The following is a 14127-nucleotide window of genomic DNA, read 5'->3' on the forward strand; positions in this document are numbered from 1 at the left end:
GAAAGTGCATTGTACCGTGGATAATAAAGTGGGATAGAGCATGGCAAAGTGGAAGCGATGGATTTAAAAGCAAAAGCAAAACCAAATTATCATGAAGTTTGGAGAACGAAGCATGTCAAAAGATGGAGTATGTACACTAGAATAAAAGAAAGATCAAATGAAATTAAATCGGTGTATCAGGCTAGCCAGCGAGTAGTGACACAGCAGCATAATTTAGCAACGGAATCTCAGTTTTCTCATGAGTGCATTAATCACATGTAGACAGCTAGCGTTGCCAAATCAAAAGAGAAGAAATGTGATGTAGTGGTAAGTGTGTTTCGTTGACTCGCCCTAAATACCAGTCTCCATTGAACAAGAACACTCACCTCATTTAACCACACAGCTAGCCCACACAATTAAAACACTTGGCTCCAGCCAGCCTACCTGCTGTATTTGCTAGAGTAATTTGCAAGCACCAGCATGCTGATCTAATGCTCCATGCACCAAATTGTTTGGCTCCCTGTGGCCAAATCACTCCATTTTCCCACAACAAAATCACAAATCGAAGGAGAAGGAAATTACAGGAGCCCAAGAAGGGCTCCAATGAATCAATTCCATGCATGCTGCATGTAATACCAGTACCAGCCCAACAATTACCTTGACAAAACCTAGTTCTCTAGTTAATGTTAGGACCAAGAAAACCAAGAACGCCGCCGTGAAGGATGATGCATCGGTTGCGCGCTCATCTCATACGCCGCCTCCCCACGGGTACGGCGGCGAGCGGTGGTCAGCGTAGCTGCCCGCGCCCATGCCCGCCGGAGGTTGCTGATGGGAGGGCCCCATTGGCAGCTGTGGCTGCTGCACATCTTGCCCACCAGCCGAGGTAGCGGTGGTGGAGAGGTCGGGCTTGACGTCGAGGGGCTCGGGGGCATCGGCGAGCGGGAGGCGCTCGTAGACCGCGTTGGCGAAGGTGGCGGCGAAGATGGTGACGGGCCCGGCGGCGACGAGGGGCCCCACGACGCAGCCGCCGAGGACCTGGCCCTGGCCGGCGGAGACGAGCACGGCGAGGCCCGACGCCTCGGGCGGGGCCGGCGGAGGCAGCACGGTGCCCGTGACGGAGAGGAGCTCGAACCGGCCTCGGAGCGGCGCCGCGGCGCCGCGCACGGCCACGTCCCCGACCGCGCCCGACGCGCCCAGGACGCAGACGCCGCGGCCCCGGCGGCGCGCGTACTCCGCCACGCACGCCGACACGTCGGCGCCCGGCGCCACCTCGAGCACGTGCGAGTGGAGCGCGTCGGGGCTGTCCCGCGTGATGATCACCGGCGGCTTCGGCTTGTTCTTGGACCCCAGCGGCCGGCCCCGCGGCCGACGCAGCGGCACGATGGCCCCCGCCGCGCCCGCTGCTTGCTGCTGCTTGCCGCCCTCGGGCGGGGCCCCCGCGGCACCGGCTGGCGCCGGGGGAGCTGGCGCCGTGGCTAGCGCCGGCGGCATGGGCACCGCCTGGTGCTGCTGCGGCGGCGGGAAGTCCAGTGCCGCCTGCTCCCACCACTTGCTGCTGGCCATGCACGTACCCTCCCTCCCTCCAAATCTGCCACTGGCTGGATCTACAGTGTTCCTATAGCTCCTCCAAAGCTTCCTGCCTTCTTGCCTCCTCTTCCTGGATCTCGACTAGACGAATAAGATATAGGGAGCAGCTGGGGGGAGAGAGAGGTAGCAGCTGGGGGGAGAGAGAGAGAGAGCGGGGTCTGCGGGGAGGTGAGCAGTGCTTTGTACCAGGTGATTTTATTTTATTTTTAACATTTTTTAAACTAATTTTAAATCTACCATTGTTTTATTTATTTTTAAACTAACATTTTTGTCGCGTCTATTTTTCTAACGCGGTGAAACACCTGTGCCGCATGCATGCATGGTGGCGCGACGAGAGGATAATGTGGCGACGACTGGAGTGTTGACCGGTGACATGGCAGGTTCTGCCGCGCCACCGATCTTAGCACGACGGTGCCATGCCATCCCTAACGGCACGGTAGTCTCAAGTAAATATCGTCCACGAGCTGCTCTCCCTCTGTCTGCCTGCCCGCCGCCGCGCCCGCCAGCCCGCCTGCCCCGTCGGTCGACCGCCCGCCCACCCGTCGCGCCCGCACATCGGCACGCCACCCCTTCGATCGCCCGCCACGCCCTCCGGCCACGCACATAGGTATTTGTAAAATTTAGCAAGATTTTGTAAAATTCATATAAGTATTTGTTAGGGATATCAACAGTCTCTTGTGTAATGAATTCTATGTGTATATTTCGTTAAATTTCTTTTGTAAAATATATTCTTCACCTTTCGTTTTAGAGTTGGCAAAGAAGCTTCTAGTATATATATTATTATCGTGGGGCTATGGCTATCTTTTTATATTATTTGAATCTATTTTTATTTTCAAGTTAGCAAAGAAGCTTTTAGCATACTCAGCAGCACGAAACCACGGTTTTGTTTTCCTAAATTGTCCATAGATATGTTCATCCGGCCATAGATACATTCATCCGTTTTCGTGTAATAGTTAGTAACGGAACCTCTAGCATACTCATTAGCGCGGTGCCGTGAATAGCTTTCCATATTATCCGTATTCGTTTTTATTCTAAAGTTGACAAAGAAGCTTTTAGCGTACTCGCTAGCGCGAAGCCATGGCTTTAATTTGTAATTTTAAGTTGGGCGTAAATGCTTAAATGTGGGGAGCGAGTGGGGAAAGGTCGTCGCTTCTGGTGGATGGAAACGGGCTATCATGAGAGGAAATAAAGGAAAGCTATATAGCTAATACAGTTATGGCATCTCCCCAATTATAGATTGTGTAAATTATATACTGTAAATCAACAGTGCAATGAAAAAGAAAGGAATGCTATATAGCAAATACAGTTATGGCATCTTCTAGTTGTTTTGTGTCTGAACAGCTATACATAGAAGTTGCTTATTTGTCTAGTGAAGTTGTTTAATATGTCTGTTAATATTACTTTGAATATATACATGTGCTTTCATATTGTGTTCATATTGCACAATAAGTAGTTCAAATTTTACAATGCTACATAATGTTAATTTGAATATTGTTAATTTAAATACTCTAACCCTTTGTTTGTCAATTTATAATAGGATGGACCCTCCCACGCAGCACCAGTTATACCTCCTTCTTGAGGTGGAGTACGACGACCCGCACCGAGCACACTTCTTGACTGACACCGACGCAGAGGTGTCCTTGCCTCCTTTGAGGCCCTGCACGTACACCAGGGCGCACCAGTGGGACGAGCGTTACGCGTCGTACATACGGCGTGCTGGCTTTCTCGAGTTTGTCCGTGATGTCAACTACGGTCTTCTGCCCCTTGACCTAGCACTACTTACTGCAGCTGTAGACAGGTGCGAGTGTCTTCATTGTACGTAAATATTCTTATAACAAATTTGATGTAACTAACAGTCGTTCTATTCTTATAACAGGTGGAGGTCTAAGACCCACACGTTCCACCTACCTTGCAGTGAGATGACCTTGACCATGTAGGACGTGAAGGCTATCTTTGGCCTTCGGTTAGGGAGACTTTCAGTGACAGGTATAGTTGACAACGATCACTAGAGGAAAATGGTGGCTCGGTTCATTGACTTTCTTCCACCGGACGACGTGGTTTCCAAAATAATAAGTGAGAAATTCAAGCCTATTTAATACTTACATTGCTTTCCTGCAGCCATCAGGTCTTATTTTCTTTGGTGAATTTTAGGAAAAGTTTTGGTGTTTCGTCGTCGTGGATCACAGAGCGCTTTGATTACTTGGACCCACAGGCTGATGAGGCTTAGATCGATAGGTTCGCTAGAGTGTGGCTCTGACACTTTTTTGGTGCTTTCCTATTCCTAAACGTCTCGGGCAACAACATCAGCTAGATCTTTCTTAACATACTATGCCAGCCGTGGGATAACATAGCGGTGTATAGCTGGGGCAGCGCAGTCCTAATATGGACGTATCGATAGCTATACGTTGCCTGTCGTCGCACCTTAGGGTATGCGAACCTTGGGGGTTGTTCCTACCTACTCTAGGTTTGGTGTTGGAAACGATGGCCCATTGGGAGGCCCCTTGTTACTAGTTTTCCTATAAGTACTTCGGTTTACTATATTCTTTGAGGCAGTTAAATATGATGAAATTATTAATGGCTAATTCATTATCGTTGAAAGGACCAAGATGCCCAAGAGGGGGGTGAATTAGGCTAATTCTAAACTTCTTTGCAATAATTAAACCCTACGGTTAGCCAACTTCACCCCTTGTGCCTAGAAAGTATTCCTATTGTTCTACCGCACAAAAGTTTAGCAACCTATGTTTCAATCCTACTCTAGCATGGCAATTATATGAATGTAAAGACAAGAATTAAATTGCTCAAAGTAAATAGAGAAGGAGGAACATGGTGATGTTTTGCCGAGGTATCGGAGAGTCGCCACTCCCCACTAGTCCTTGTTCGAGCACCCGCGCAAGGGTGTAGCTCCCCCTTGATCCACGCAAGGATCAAGTGCTCTCTACGGGTTGATTCTTCGATACTCCATCACGGTAAATCACCCACAACCGCTCACAACTTGAGTTGGGTTATCCATAAGTTCCGCCAGATGATCACCAAGCTCCCAATCACCACCAAGCCATCTAGCAGATGACAATCACTAAGAGTAACAAGCACGAACTCTCACTTGACCACGACAAGCCTAATAAGAAGGGTGGATGCATACTTTGCTACTCTTGCTTTCACTAATAAGGTCTCTCTCTTAGATTCTCAAATTTCAATCACCTCACTAGGACCTTGCTCTTCTTGGTACTCTCAAAGATGTTTCTCAGCTGTTGGAATGAGCAAAAGTGATCCCTCGAGTGAATAGATGAAGTATTTATAACCCCTCATTCAAAACAAACCATTATGTGCCACTACGGGGTGACTAGACGCTCTAGTCAGTTCTCCCCATCACCGAGCAGTTAAGTTATGATCAGACACTGACCAGCGTCTGGTCAGCACTGACTAGACGCGTCCGGTCACAAAAACTGCCCTCTAAAACCTTACTGATGTTGACCGGACTCTGGAACCTAGCGTCCAGTCACTTTACTGCTCAGTGTCCGGTTAGTAGTTAGAACCTGACCAGTGTCTGGTCAGCACTGACCGAACGTGCCCGATCAGAATTCTCCCTCTCTAGAACCTTACTAGAGTTGACCAGACTTTGGCACCAAGCGTCCGGTCACATTTCACTCAGCGTCCGGTCATATCTAGATGACTTCACCTTGATCAAATGAACTGATCAGACTCTAGAACAGTGTCTGGTCACACCGGAACCAGCGTCCAGTCACTATTTGACCCTCCATTTACTTTCAACTCGCAATCATATGTGAATGAAGTTTGCTCCAATTGATCTAAGGGCTTTTTAGGAGCTACCTAGTGCTAGATTGATAAGTGTGCACCACACTTAACCCACTAGACTCATCTAGGTTAAGCTACCCATCCATACCCCCTTAATAGTACTGCCAATGAAAAAACAAAGTTCTAAACTACTCTAAGTGTCTCTTCAACACCAAACAACACTTAGAACTAGTCCATCCTTAACCTTATCGTCCATCCTTTGAAAACCGAAATGATTTCCATCGTAGGGGCATGACCACCATGATTGCCCAATTAATTGTCATTACCATGACCTAACTTAATTGTATTTGCAAAACATACGTTAGTCACAGTAATCTCGTATTGTCATTAATTACCGAAATCCAACTAGGGACCTAGATGCTTTCAATCGTGTTCAATGCAGCATTGGAACGGGCAGGATATACTCCCTACAGCTCTGTATATCTAGACACAAGCAGAGTTAGTTAGAGGAAATGCGAGGCGCAAGTATAGGGAGTACACAGACTGTCTCGATGTACTGACATAGCACCAGGTTACGCTCTCTTTATTATCATACATGTGTCTTGTTCGATGTAGACTATATCACAACATAACTCAATTATAAAATATTCAGATGCATTGGTGTCCTTAGGATGCTCCAGAGCTACAGGACTATTTGAGTCATATCACTAGGGTTGAGTTAGACGAGTATCGCTGCAACGTCCCTCTTATTTTCTTCCACATGGTCGAGATTTACTTACCAATCAGGGTTTGCAGGCAGTTTGAAAGAATGACAGGCTACCCACCACCGCTTTACTCCACCAACCAAGAATTACATAGGTGCGTTATCGATTAATAATAAAGCTATAATTTAGATGTGTGTATGGTACAACTAACAATCATTTTGTTGTAGGTATGACTATAGAAAGAGGTACAAGACCAAGGATTGGCGCGTGACACACAACGTGTACATCCAGTTGTGGCAGACTAAGGACTGGCAGCCGGTCAATGTGGGTCCCCCACACGATCAACACACCTTCGACGAATACCTACGGTGGCTTCATAGGTCTACGAGGACACATATCAAGTCCCCGTACACTGAGGAGACGATTGACGAGGATGACGAGAAAGATGTGATCGAAGATGTATACGACGTTACCACTAGGGACGACACACAACTACAGAGAGCCCCGCTTTAAAGATACGTGGTAAGATACTCGAATGGTACAATTTCTTATCAGTTGGTATTAAGTATGTGTACTAAAATTGTCCAACCGTATTTATGTACTCAGGCGACACAATTGTCAAGGCTGTCCAATGAAGCAGCGTTTCGGCTTCATGAGTCTAAAGGGCAGGTGCCAGACGTTCTCGAGGCTTTTATAGAGGTAAACATAAACTTATCCGTTCCGAAAATATTTCTTTAGTATATATGCGTTTAGGAAATACACTAACTTTAACGTCTATTTATGCAGAAGACGAAGCGGAGTTGTAGGAAGCTAGCTCAGAAGTTGAGCTGCATGGATACTCCTTGGGTGAAACCCGATTACCCGGCGCGGTCGGGTGGCACGTCTTCTGGCTCTTTAAGGACACCAGCCGACTCTTCTCAGCCGGTGACAGGCATCGCTTCCGCTGTGTGTACACCACCACATCATAGTGCTGGTAAGGACCCTACAAACAAGGAGGATGACGACGACGACCCTTCTAGGCTTCCGCATACAGCACCACCAGTGGGACCCTTGGCAGTAGGACGAGATCGGCATGTCTCAGCTAGGTGGTGCCCCGCTTGTTACCCAAAGAGCCTCACAGGTAGTAACAAAGATAGTTTCTTTAAATACGTAGGCTCTATGAACTAACGATCACAAAGATTATAAGTAATCGTGCATATTATATACTTACAGGGTACGAGTCGTATGCACCGACAACGTGACCATACTGACGTTGGCTACACTCCCAATGTGTTGCCTATAAATCCGAAGAGACAGAGACGTCCAATGGATACTTACACTCCTACGACTTAGTTGGTTATGTCGAACTTATATCGAACGACTATTGTCGTCTGAAACTTGTAGACTTAGTTGGTTATGTCGAACCAATGAAAATATTATGTGGCAACTTGTCAACTTACGCACGGAGTCTATTTATTTGCTTCATATTCGTTTCAATGCGTCACGCCACTTGTAGTTGTTCAGCTTCCGTTCAATTGCAATTGAGGCTGATCGGCTTCTGTCTACGTCCAGGTCCTGCCGCGCTGTGGGCCTTGGCGCATCAGTGCCGCGCCATGGGCTGTGGCGCGTCATTGCCGCGCTAAGATCGGTGGCGTGGCAGAACCTGAACCTGCTACGTCACCGGTCAGCGCTCCGGTCGTCGCCACATCATCCCCTCGCCGCGCCACCATGCATGACGCGACACAGGTGTTTTGCCGTGCCAGGTAAATAGGCACGGCCAAAAATGTTAGTTTTGAAAAAAAAAATAAAACAGTGTTAGACTTAAAATTAGTTTAAAAAAAATGTTAAAAATAAAAAAAATTCTTGCAGGTTTGGTGCGTCTGTTCCGCGTGCACTTTGCGCTGCTTAGTTGTATCCATGCGCAGTGGAGCATGGGAGCGCCTCGCGACGGCGGGGACAGGTGGAGCGCTACGAGGAGGCGCGGCACCGTCCCCCGCGCCGGTACGTGTCGCGCGCGGTGCAGGCCGAGCGCCCTCGCCCAATCTGTAACGCTCGGTCGTCGTCCCATAGTCCGCGCCCGTTTCCTGCGACGTTCCGCTCCCCGTTACTCCTCCTGGCCGGTGCGAAACTGTCCGTTGCTATATTTAACTCAATCGTGTCTCTATGGCACGTGATATCGAGTTTCATGCTTCAATCATTTCGGCTAACAATTGAAGCTTTTTTGAATCAGCATGGCAAGCAATGTCAGACTTATGGCCTGTTTAGATCCATTAGTAATAAAAATTAGCATCTAAAATTAGTGCTAGTGGATCTAAATAGATTAATATTTAGCAGCCCTCCAGCTAATAGTTAGCAGGTTAGCTAATAGGTGCTAATAGCTTATATATATACCTGAACTCACTATCCAACCACTTATTAGTAGGTGGATCTAAAAAACCTCTGCTAAAAATTAGCAAGCTAAAAATTAGCAGCGATTAACTATTGACTAGCTTAATAGTAATGAATCTAAACAGGCCCTTGAATAGTTGTCAAAACCAGTAAGACGATACACACTTCAATATTTGGCACTTTGACAGTTGCCACTAAGGCTTTGTTTTCATCGAAGAATGGTGATCCGATGATATTTACTCATTGACATACAAGGGTATCAACTTTTAGTATAATAATATATAGACAACTCATTCGGATAGCTACGAAATGGCTTGATTGACAAGATTGTCCTGTTCTAAGATAGAGTAAACACAACTTCGCTGCATTATGACGGTATCGCTGCCAGACCTTAGCTCGCATTTGATTGCTACCCATGGTTTATAAAAACCTGCAGTCGTCGAATAGGATTATCTTGCTCAATAATAGCTCTGTTCGTTTGGCTGATAAGCCATGGCTGAAAGTACTATTAGCTGATTTATTATGAGAAAAAATATTATTCGTTGGCTGAAAAAGTACGGAAGCGAACAGAGCGAATAAACACTTGAGGGCAAGTGATGGCGCTTAGTCAACTCGTTGATCCAGGAACTAATTTTTTAAAGCCGCCAACAGCAACTTGCTGTGCACGACTAATAACCAGGGGTTAGCAGGAAGCACACTTTTCCATTGGGTGAGTAGGAGTATTACACAATCAATCTTCAGTTGTTCGGAGTTTATATTGGGCCATGGTTTTGCGCTGTGAATAGTGTCATCTTGTTGGGCACATGCTTGTTTCATCAGAATAACAAAGACTCAGTTGAAGTTGTTGCATCTTACATCGGTGAAACCGAAGATGCATGAAATTGTCTGAATATAATAGAAGATTTATTTCCATTTGTCATGACATTATTGATTTGCAAAGTGCAAAGGTTTTAGTTCGGGACAATGCTACCGTACATTCTTTACGTAATATCTTAAACAAATTTGAGTCCTTGATTCTTTTAAAAAAATTAGACTAATTGATTAATTAATTGACGTAGGAAAAAGAAAACAAATCTCGCCAAATCCCCAAGTCACGGTGACCTCGTCACGGAAACAGAGGCTGCTTGCCTCCTTCCTTTTCTGTGAAGATAAGAAATTAAGGAACCTATAAAAAAATTAAGGAAATATTCACTGATAATTATACACTCGAGGGCAAGTGATGGCCCTTAGTCAACTCGTTGATCCAGGCACTAATTTTTTAAAGCCGCCAACAGCAACTTGCTGTGCACAACTAATGACCAGGGGTTAGCAGGAAGCATACTTTTCCATTGGGTGAGGCCCTGTTTAGTTGCACCCCAAAATGCTAAATTTTTCAAAATTTTCCGTCACATCGAATCTTTGGACGCATGCATGAAGCATTAAATATAAATAAAAAATAAAACTAATTACACAGTTTAGATGAAATCCACGAGACGAATCTTTTAAGCCTAATTAGACTATTATGATTAGACACTAATTGTCAAATAACAACGAAAACGCTACAGTAGCGTTTTGCCAAAAAATTTGGCATCCAAACTAGCCCTGAGTAGGAGTATTACACAATCAATCTTCAGTTGTTCGGAGTTTATATTGGGCCATGGTTTTGCGCTGTGAATAGTGTCAATCTTGTTGGGCACATGCTTGTTTCATCAAAATAACAAAGACTCAGTTGAAGTTGTTGCATCTTAGACTGTCCACGGTGTGAGCGGTGCCAAAAAATTTTTCAGTCGGACACATAGTACCGATGCTTCAGCTCTCCAATTCTCACAGCGTGGGCACTGGTGCTTCACTATGCTTGTGGACCCCGTCATAGCGGCCGCGGAGGCAGAGGCGAACGAAGAATAATATTTTTTAACGTTTGAGCACCGATGAACGAACATGCATTGGTGCCCACTTTTTTTTCATCTCAGCACCGGCTACAACGTGGGCATCGGTGCTCCAAATAGGAGAGAGAGTGTTTGGGCACCGGTAAAAAGCAACGCTGTGGCTAGTCTTACATCGGTGAAACCGAAGATGCATGAAATTGTCTGAATATAATAGAAGATTTATTTCCATTTGTCATGACATTATTGATTTGCAAAGTGCAAAAGTTTTAGTTCGGGAAAATGCTACGGTACATTCTTTACTTAATATCTTAAACAAATTTGAGTCCTTGATTTTTTTTAAAAAAAATAGACTAATTAATTAATTAATTGATGTAGGAAAAAGAAAAAAAATCTTGCCAAATCCCCAAGTCACGGTGACCTCGTCACGGAAACAGAGATAAGGAAATCTTCACTGATAATTGCCCTGTTCGTTTGGCTGATAAACCATGGCTGAAAATATTGTTGGTTGATTTGTCGTGAGAGAAAAATATTGTTCGTTGGCTGAAAAAGTACGGCTTTTAAGCCAAACGAACAGGACGAATATGTTTTAACTTTCAAGACCTTTTATGTTTATATTTTAAATCTCACCATGCCGATTTCAAGTTGATATCTGAATGAAAATCTGAATTCAAACTAGCCAATTTGTATTCATATACGATATGTCCATATCTGTATTCGAAGTCAAACTATAATAAGGATAATGTTTTTTGAGTTCGATTTCACGCACATTTGTATTCCATAGTTTATCTCAGTGAGCAATTTTCTATTATAATAAATATATAATAGAAAACATTTATGTGGTATCTTAGAGAGCATGTATAGACGTCTATAGATGCTAACACGTTTTGTATAGTAGCACCGTAACATGTAAGCACGTCGAAAATCACACATGTGGCACTATGGCAACACGGTACAAAATTGTGTGTAAATCAAGTGTATCAAGTCATATACAAAATTATATGGTAATCATAATATATCAAGTCTAAAGTTGCCAAATAAAAAGGATCTACCATATCTGCCAGATCACACATGCATTAATCAAATCTAGAAAAAAATATTTTTTTTATATCTCAAACTTTCCTTTTTTTTATCATTTTTATGAAATAAAAAAATTAAATAAATATATACTTCACATATTACCTCCTATGAGGTAATAGGTGATCGTAACCGTTCGATCTAAGAAACTGAACGACATTCGATCTAAGAAAATGAACTGCTCACAGTTATTTGAGGATACACCATTTCCCTTTACTCCGGCCAAGCTAGGCCAAATCAACCAAAGGCCAAAATGTAATCATTGGTGAACAATGCCCTAAACCCGACCTTTGTTGTTACATTGAAGACTTTGACCTTGAGTGGGGGGGGGGGGGGGGGGGGGGGGGGGTACAGAAGAAAATCTGCCCAGTTGCAGAAACCAACCTAGCCAGTTTGAAAAATGGCTAAGCCGATTTTTCCAAAAGATCTGCAAAGAATTACAAATCCAAGATGAAGGTGAGGTCGGGCTTTTAGGAACTTTTGGACATGGTTACCAGGAAGAAAAAGAATTGTCCAAGCAAGGAGGATCTGAAGACATCAGAAAAACATCAAGAGCAACCAGGTTGTCAATCAGAGGTAATCATGTTATTGCACCTTACCCTATTTATGGGTCATTTCTATGCGCACTTGGTTATATCCTTGCACTTCCTCACTTTAGGATTATAGTAGTATGCAGATGCCCTAATATATTATTCAATATCCAATTGCATACTCCAACTATACTTCATCACCATGACTGATTATTGTTAATTATAATCTGGTCAAAAGCACATCTCCTCGTGTTAAAAATAAAGTGAGAAGAGAATCAAGTAAATATTTAAATATCTACAGTCAAGGTGGTGTCCCTTAGGATCATCTCACACACAAAAGAAGTGATTGCAGCTAATGCGCATAGAAAGACCAATGGAGCAACAAGTAGAGGTTATTCTAGCAGAGGCTAAGCAAAAGCCAACATCTACGAAGAAGGTATGGAAGCCGAAATAGGTTGCTTGTACATCTACTTGAGTTTGATCAAGAGTTATGACCGAAGACATGATTATCACCCTTAGAAGAAAATATGGTGTATGAATATTGTTAATCATCATTGTTAGGCTGTTGTGGTCTATAATAATGTTTTTTAGTATGCAGGCTTTATAAAAAAACAAGGAGTATATGTTGCAACTAAAAAATGGCCAAAAGAGGCAAACTAGGATTGATTCTAGGAAAAAATGGCTTAGTCAGTTTCCCAAACATGCCAAGCTGATTTTAGAACTTTCTCAATTGCAATTTGTATTTTACCATTGTGTTCCAGTTCTAGAGACAATCGAAATGCATAATATCGAAGGCCAAATTTGGAGTCCAAATGAGGAAATTACGCTTTTGGAAAGATTTAGCCCGTAAACCGATTAAGCTGATTTTGGCAGCCTAGATTAAATTAGAGTTGTATTTGACATGATTTGTAAGAGATTTCGACCGCCACGAGATAAGTCCACTCCACCCTATAAATATAAAGGTCCACTATCGTTTTAGGGCATCTGATCAATCAAAAAACCAATCTATTATCTTCTTTGTCTTTCTCTTTTACTATTTTCTGCCCTGATCTCTTTTAACCTCCATAATTATTGTTCTATAAGCATATTAATGCTATTTGTGAGCATTCTAGGCGGTCTTGTTGATTCTAGATCAACCCTAGGTGCGCCTCCTCAACGGGCTCCTTCCCAGGAGGTGTCTCTAGGTTCTTTACGGTAAATCTGCCAAAACCGACTAACCCATTTTTCTTTGCTTCATCTTGAATTGATCCTCAAGAGTAAGTGATCCTCATGTGATCCAAGCATGCTAGCCCTTTAGATGGGGGCTAGATTTGTGTCAATAGAGGATTGTCATTTAGGACGCATCGTGTTGTTTGACTCAAAGGTGAAATGTGGGGCTAGCCCTTTAGATGTGATGTCCTTGTCTGCTAGTTGTAATACCCTAAAATTTGCATTATTTTAAAATAGTAAAATTTGATTTATTTATGCAATTATATGTGCATTTCAAATTTAGGAAATAATATTTTTATGAAATTAAAAGTAAATATAAGGATAGAAACATGTTGATGCATTCATGCTGTTGCATATTTATTTCTGTGATGGGTGGTTTTGTTTCAAATGCTAAAAGGTTTTAAAAACCTTTTGAAAATGAGTTTGGAAAATTTATTTGAAAAAAGAAAAAGGAAATTCCTTTCCCTCCCCTCCTTTCCTCATTTTCGGCCCGCATGCCATTTCCCCGCCGGCCCGCTTGCCCCCCCTTTCCCCCCTCCTCCTGTTTTCCTTCCTGGGCCTGCCCACTCGGGCGGGCTAACAACCGCTGCTGTTGCGCCCCTTTCCCCTCTTGATCTGTCGCTGACCGCCCGGGCCCGCCTGTCGACGTCGTCCCCCACCTCCCGAGTCGCGTGTGGTCGAGGCGGAACCGCCTCTGCACAACCACCGCCCCGCTCCTGGCATCGTGGGCGCGTCGCCCCGCTCCCTGGCCTCTTTTAAAAGGGAACCGAGGCTGAGCCGCCCTCCCTACTGCCTTCCCCTCTCCCTCTCGCACTCGCTCGAGCCCACGGAAGCCACAACCGTCGCACGGAGCAGCGCCGAGGTTCGCCGTCCGCCCCTCCGCGTGGTCCGCCGTCTCCAAGCCGCTGTCGACTCCGTTTTTCCCTGCTGTGAGAACCCCCTTGCTCCCCTCCTTCTCCCCGTGCCGTTGTTTTATTGTTTCACGGCTTCTAGGGTCCGTTTTGCGTGCGCCCATGAGCTCCGCATCACCGGCCATGGTGACCGCCGCCTAGGTCCTCT

General features: G+C 44.7%; 1 protein-coding gene across 1 annotated transcript; it reads right to left on the minus strand.

Moving 5' to 3' along the window:
• Positions 1 to 726: 726 nt before the first annotated feature.
• LOC136531054 (AT-hook motif nuclear-localized protein 27-like) lies at positions 727 to 1542 on the minus strand. The gene has a single exon (XM_066523775.1). The coding sequence runs from the start codon at positions 1540 to 1542 to the stop codon at positions 727 to 729; it is 816 nt and encodes a 271-aa protein (XP_066379872.1).
• Between the last annotated feature and the right edge of the window lie 12585 nt (positions 1543 to 14127).

The sequence above is a fragment of the Miscanthus floridulus genome, unplaced genomic scaffold (assembly GCF_019320115.1).
Source record: "Miscanthus floridulus cultivar M001 unplaced genomic scaffold, ASM1932011v1 fs_268_1_2, whole genome shotgun sequence".
Taxonomy (NCBI): Eukaryota; Viridiplantae; Streptophyta; class Magnoliopsida; order Poales; family Poaceae; genus Miscanthus; species Miscanthus floridulus.

Bases quoted from the DNA above. Each gene is read 5' to 3' on its own strand.
- LOC136531054 (XM_066523775.1), bottom strand. From the start codon at position 1,542: ATGGCCAGCAGCAAGTGGTGGGAGCAGGCGGCACTGGACTTCCCGCCG.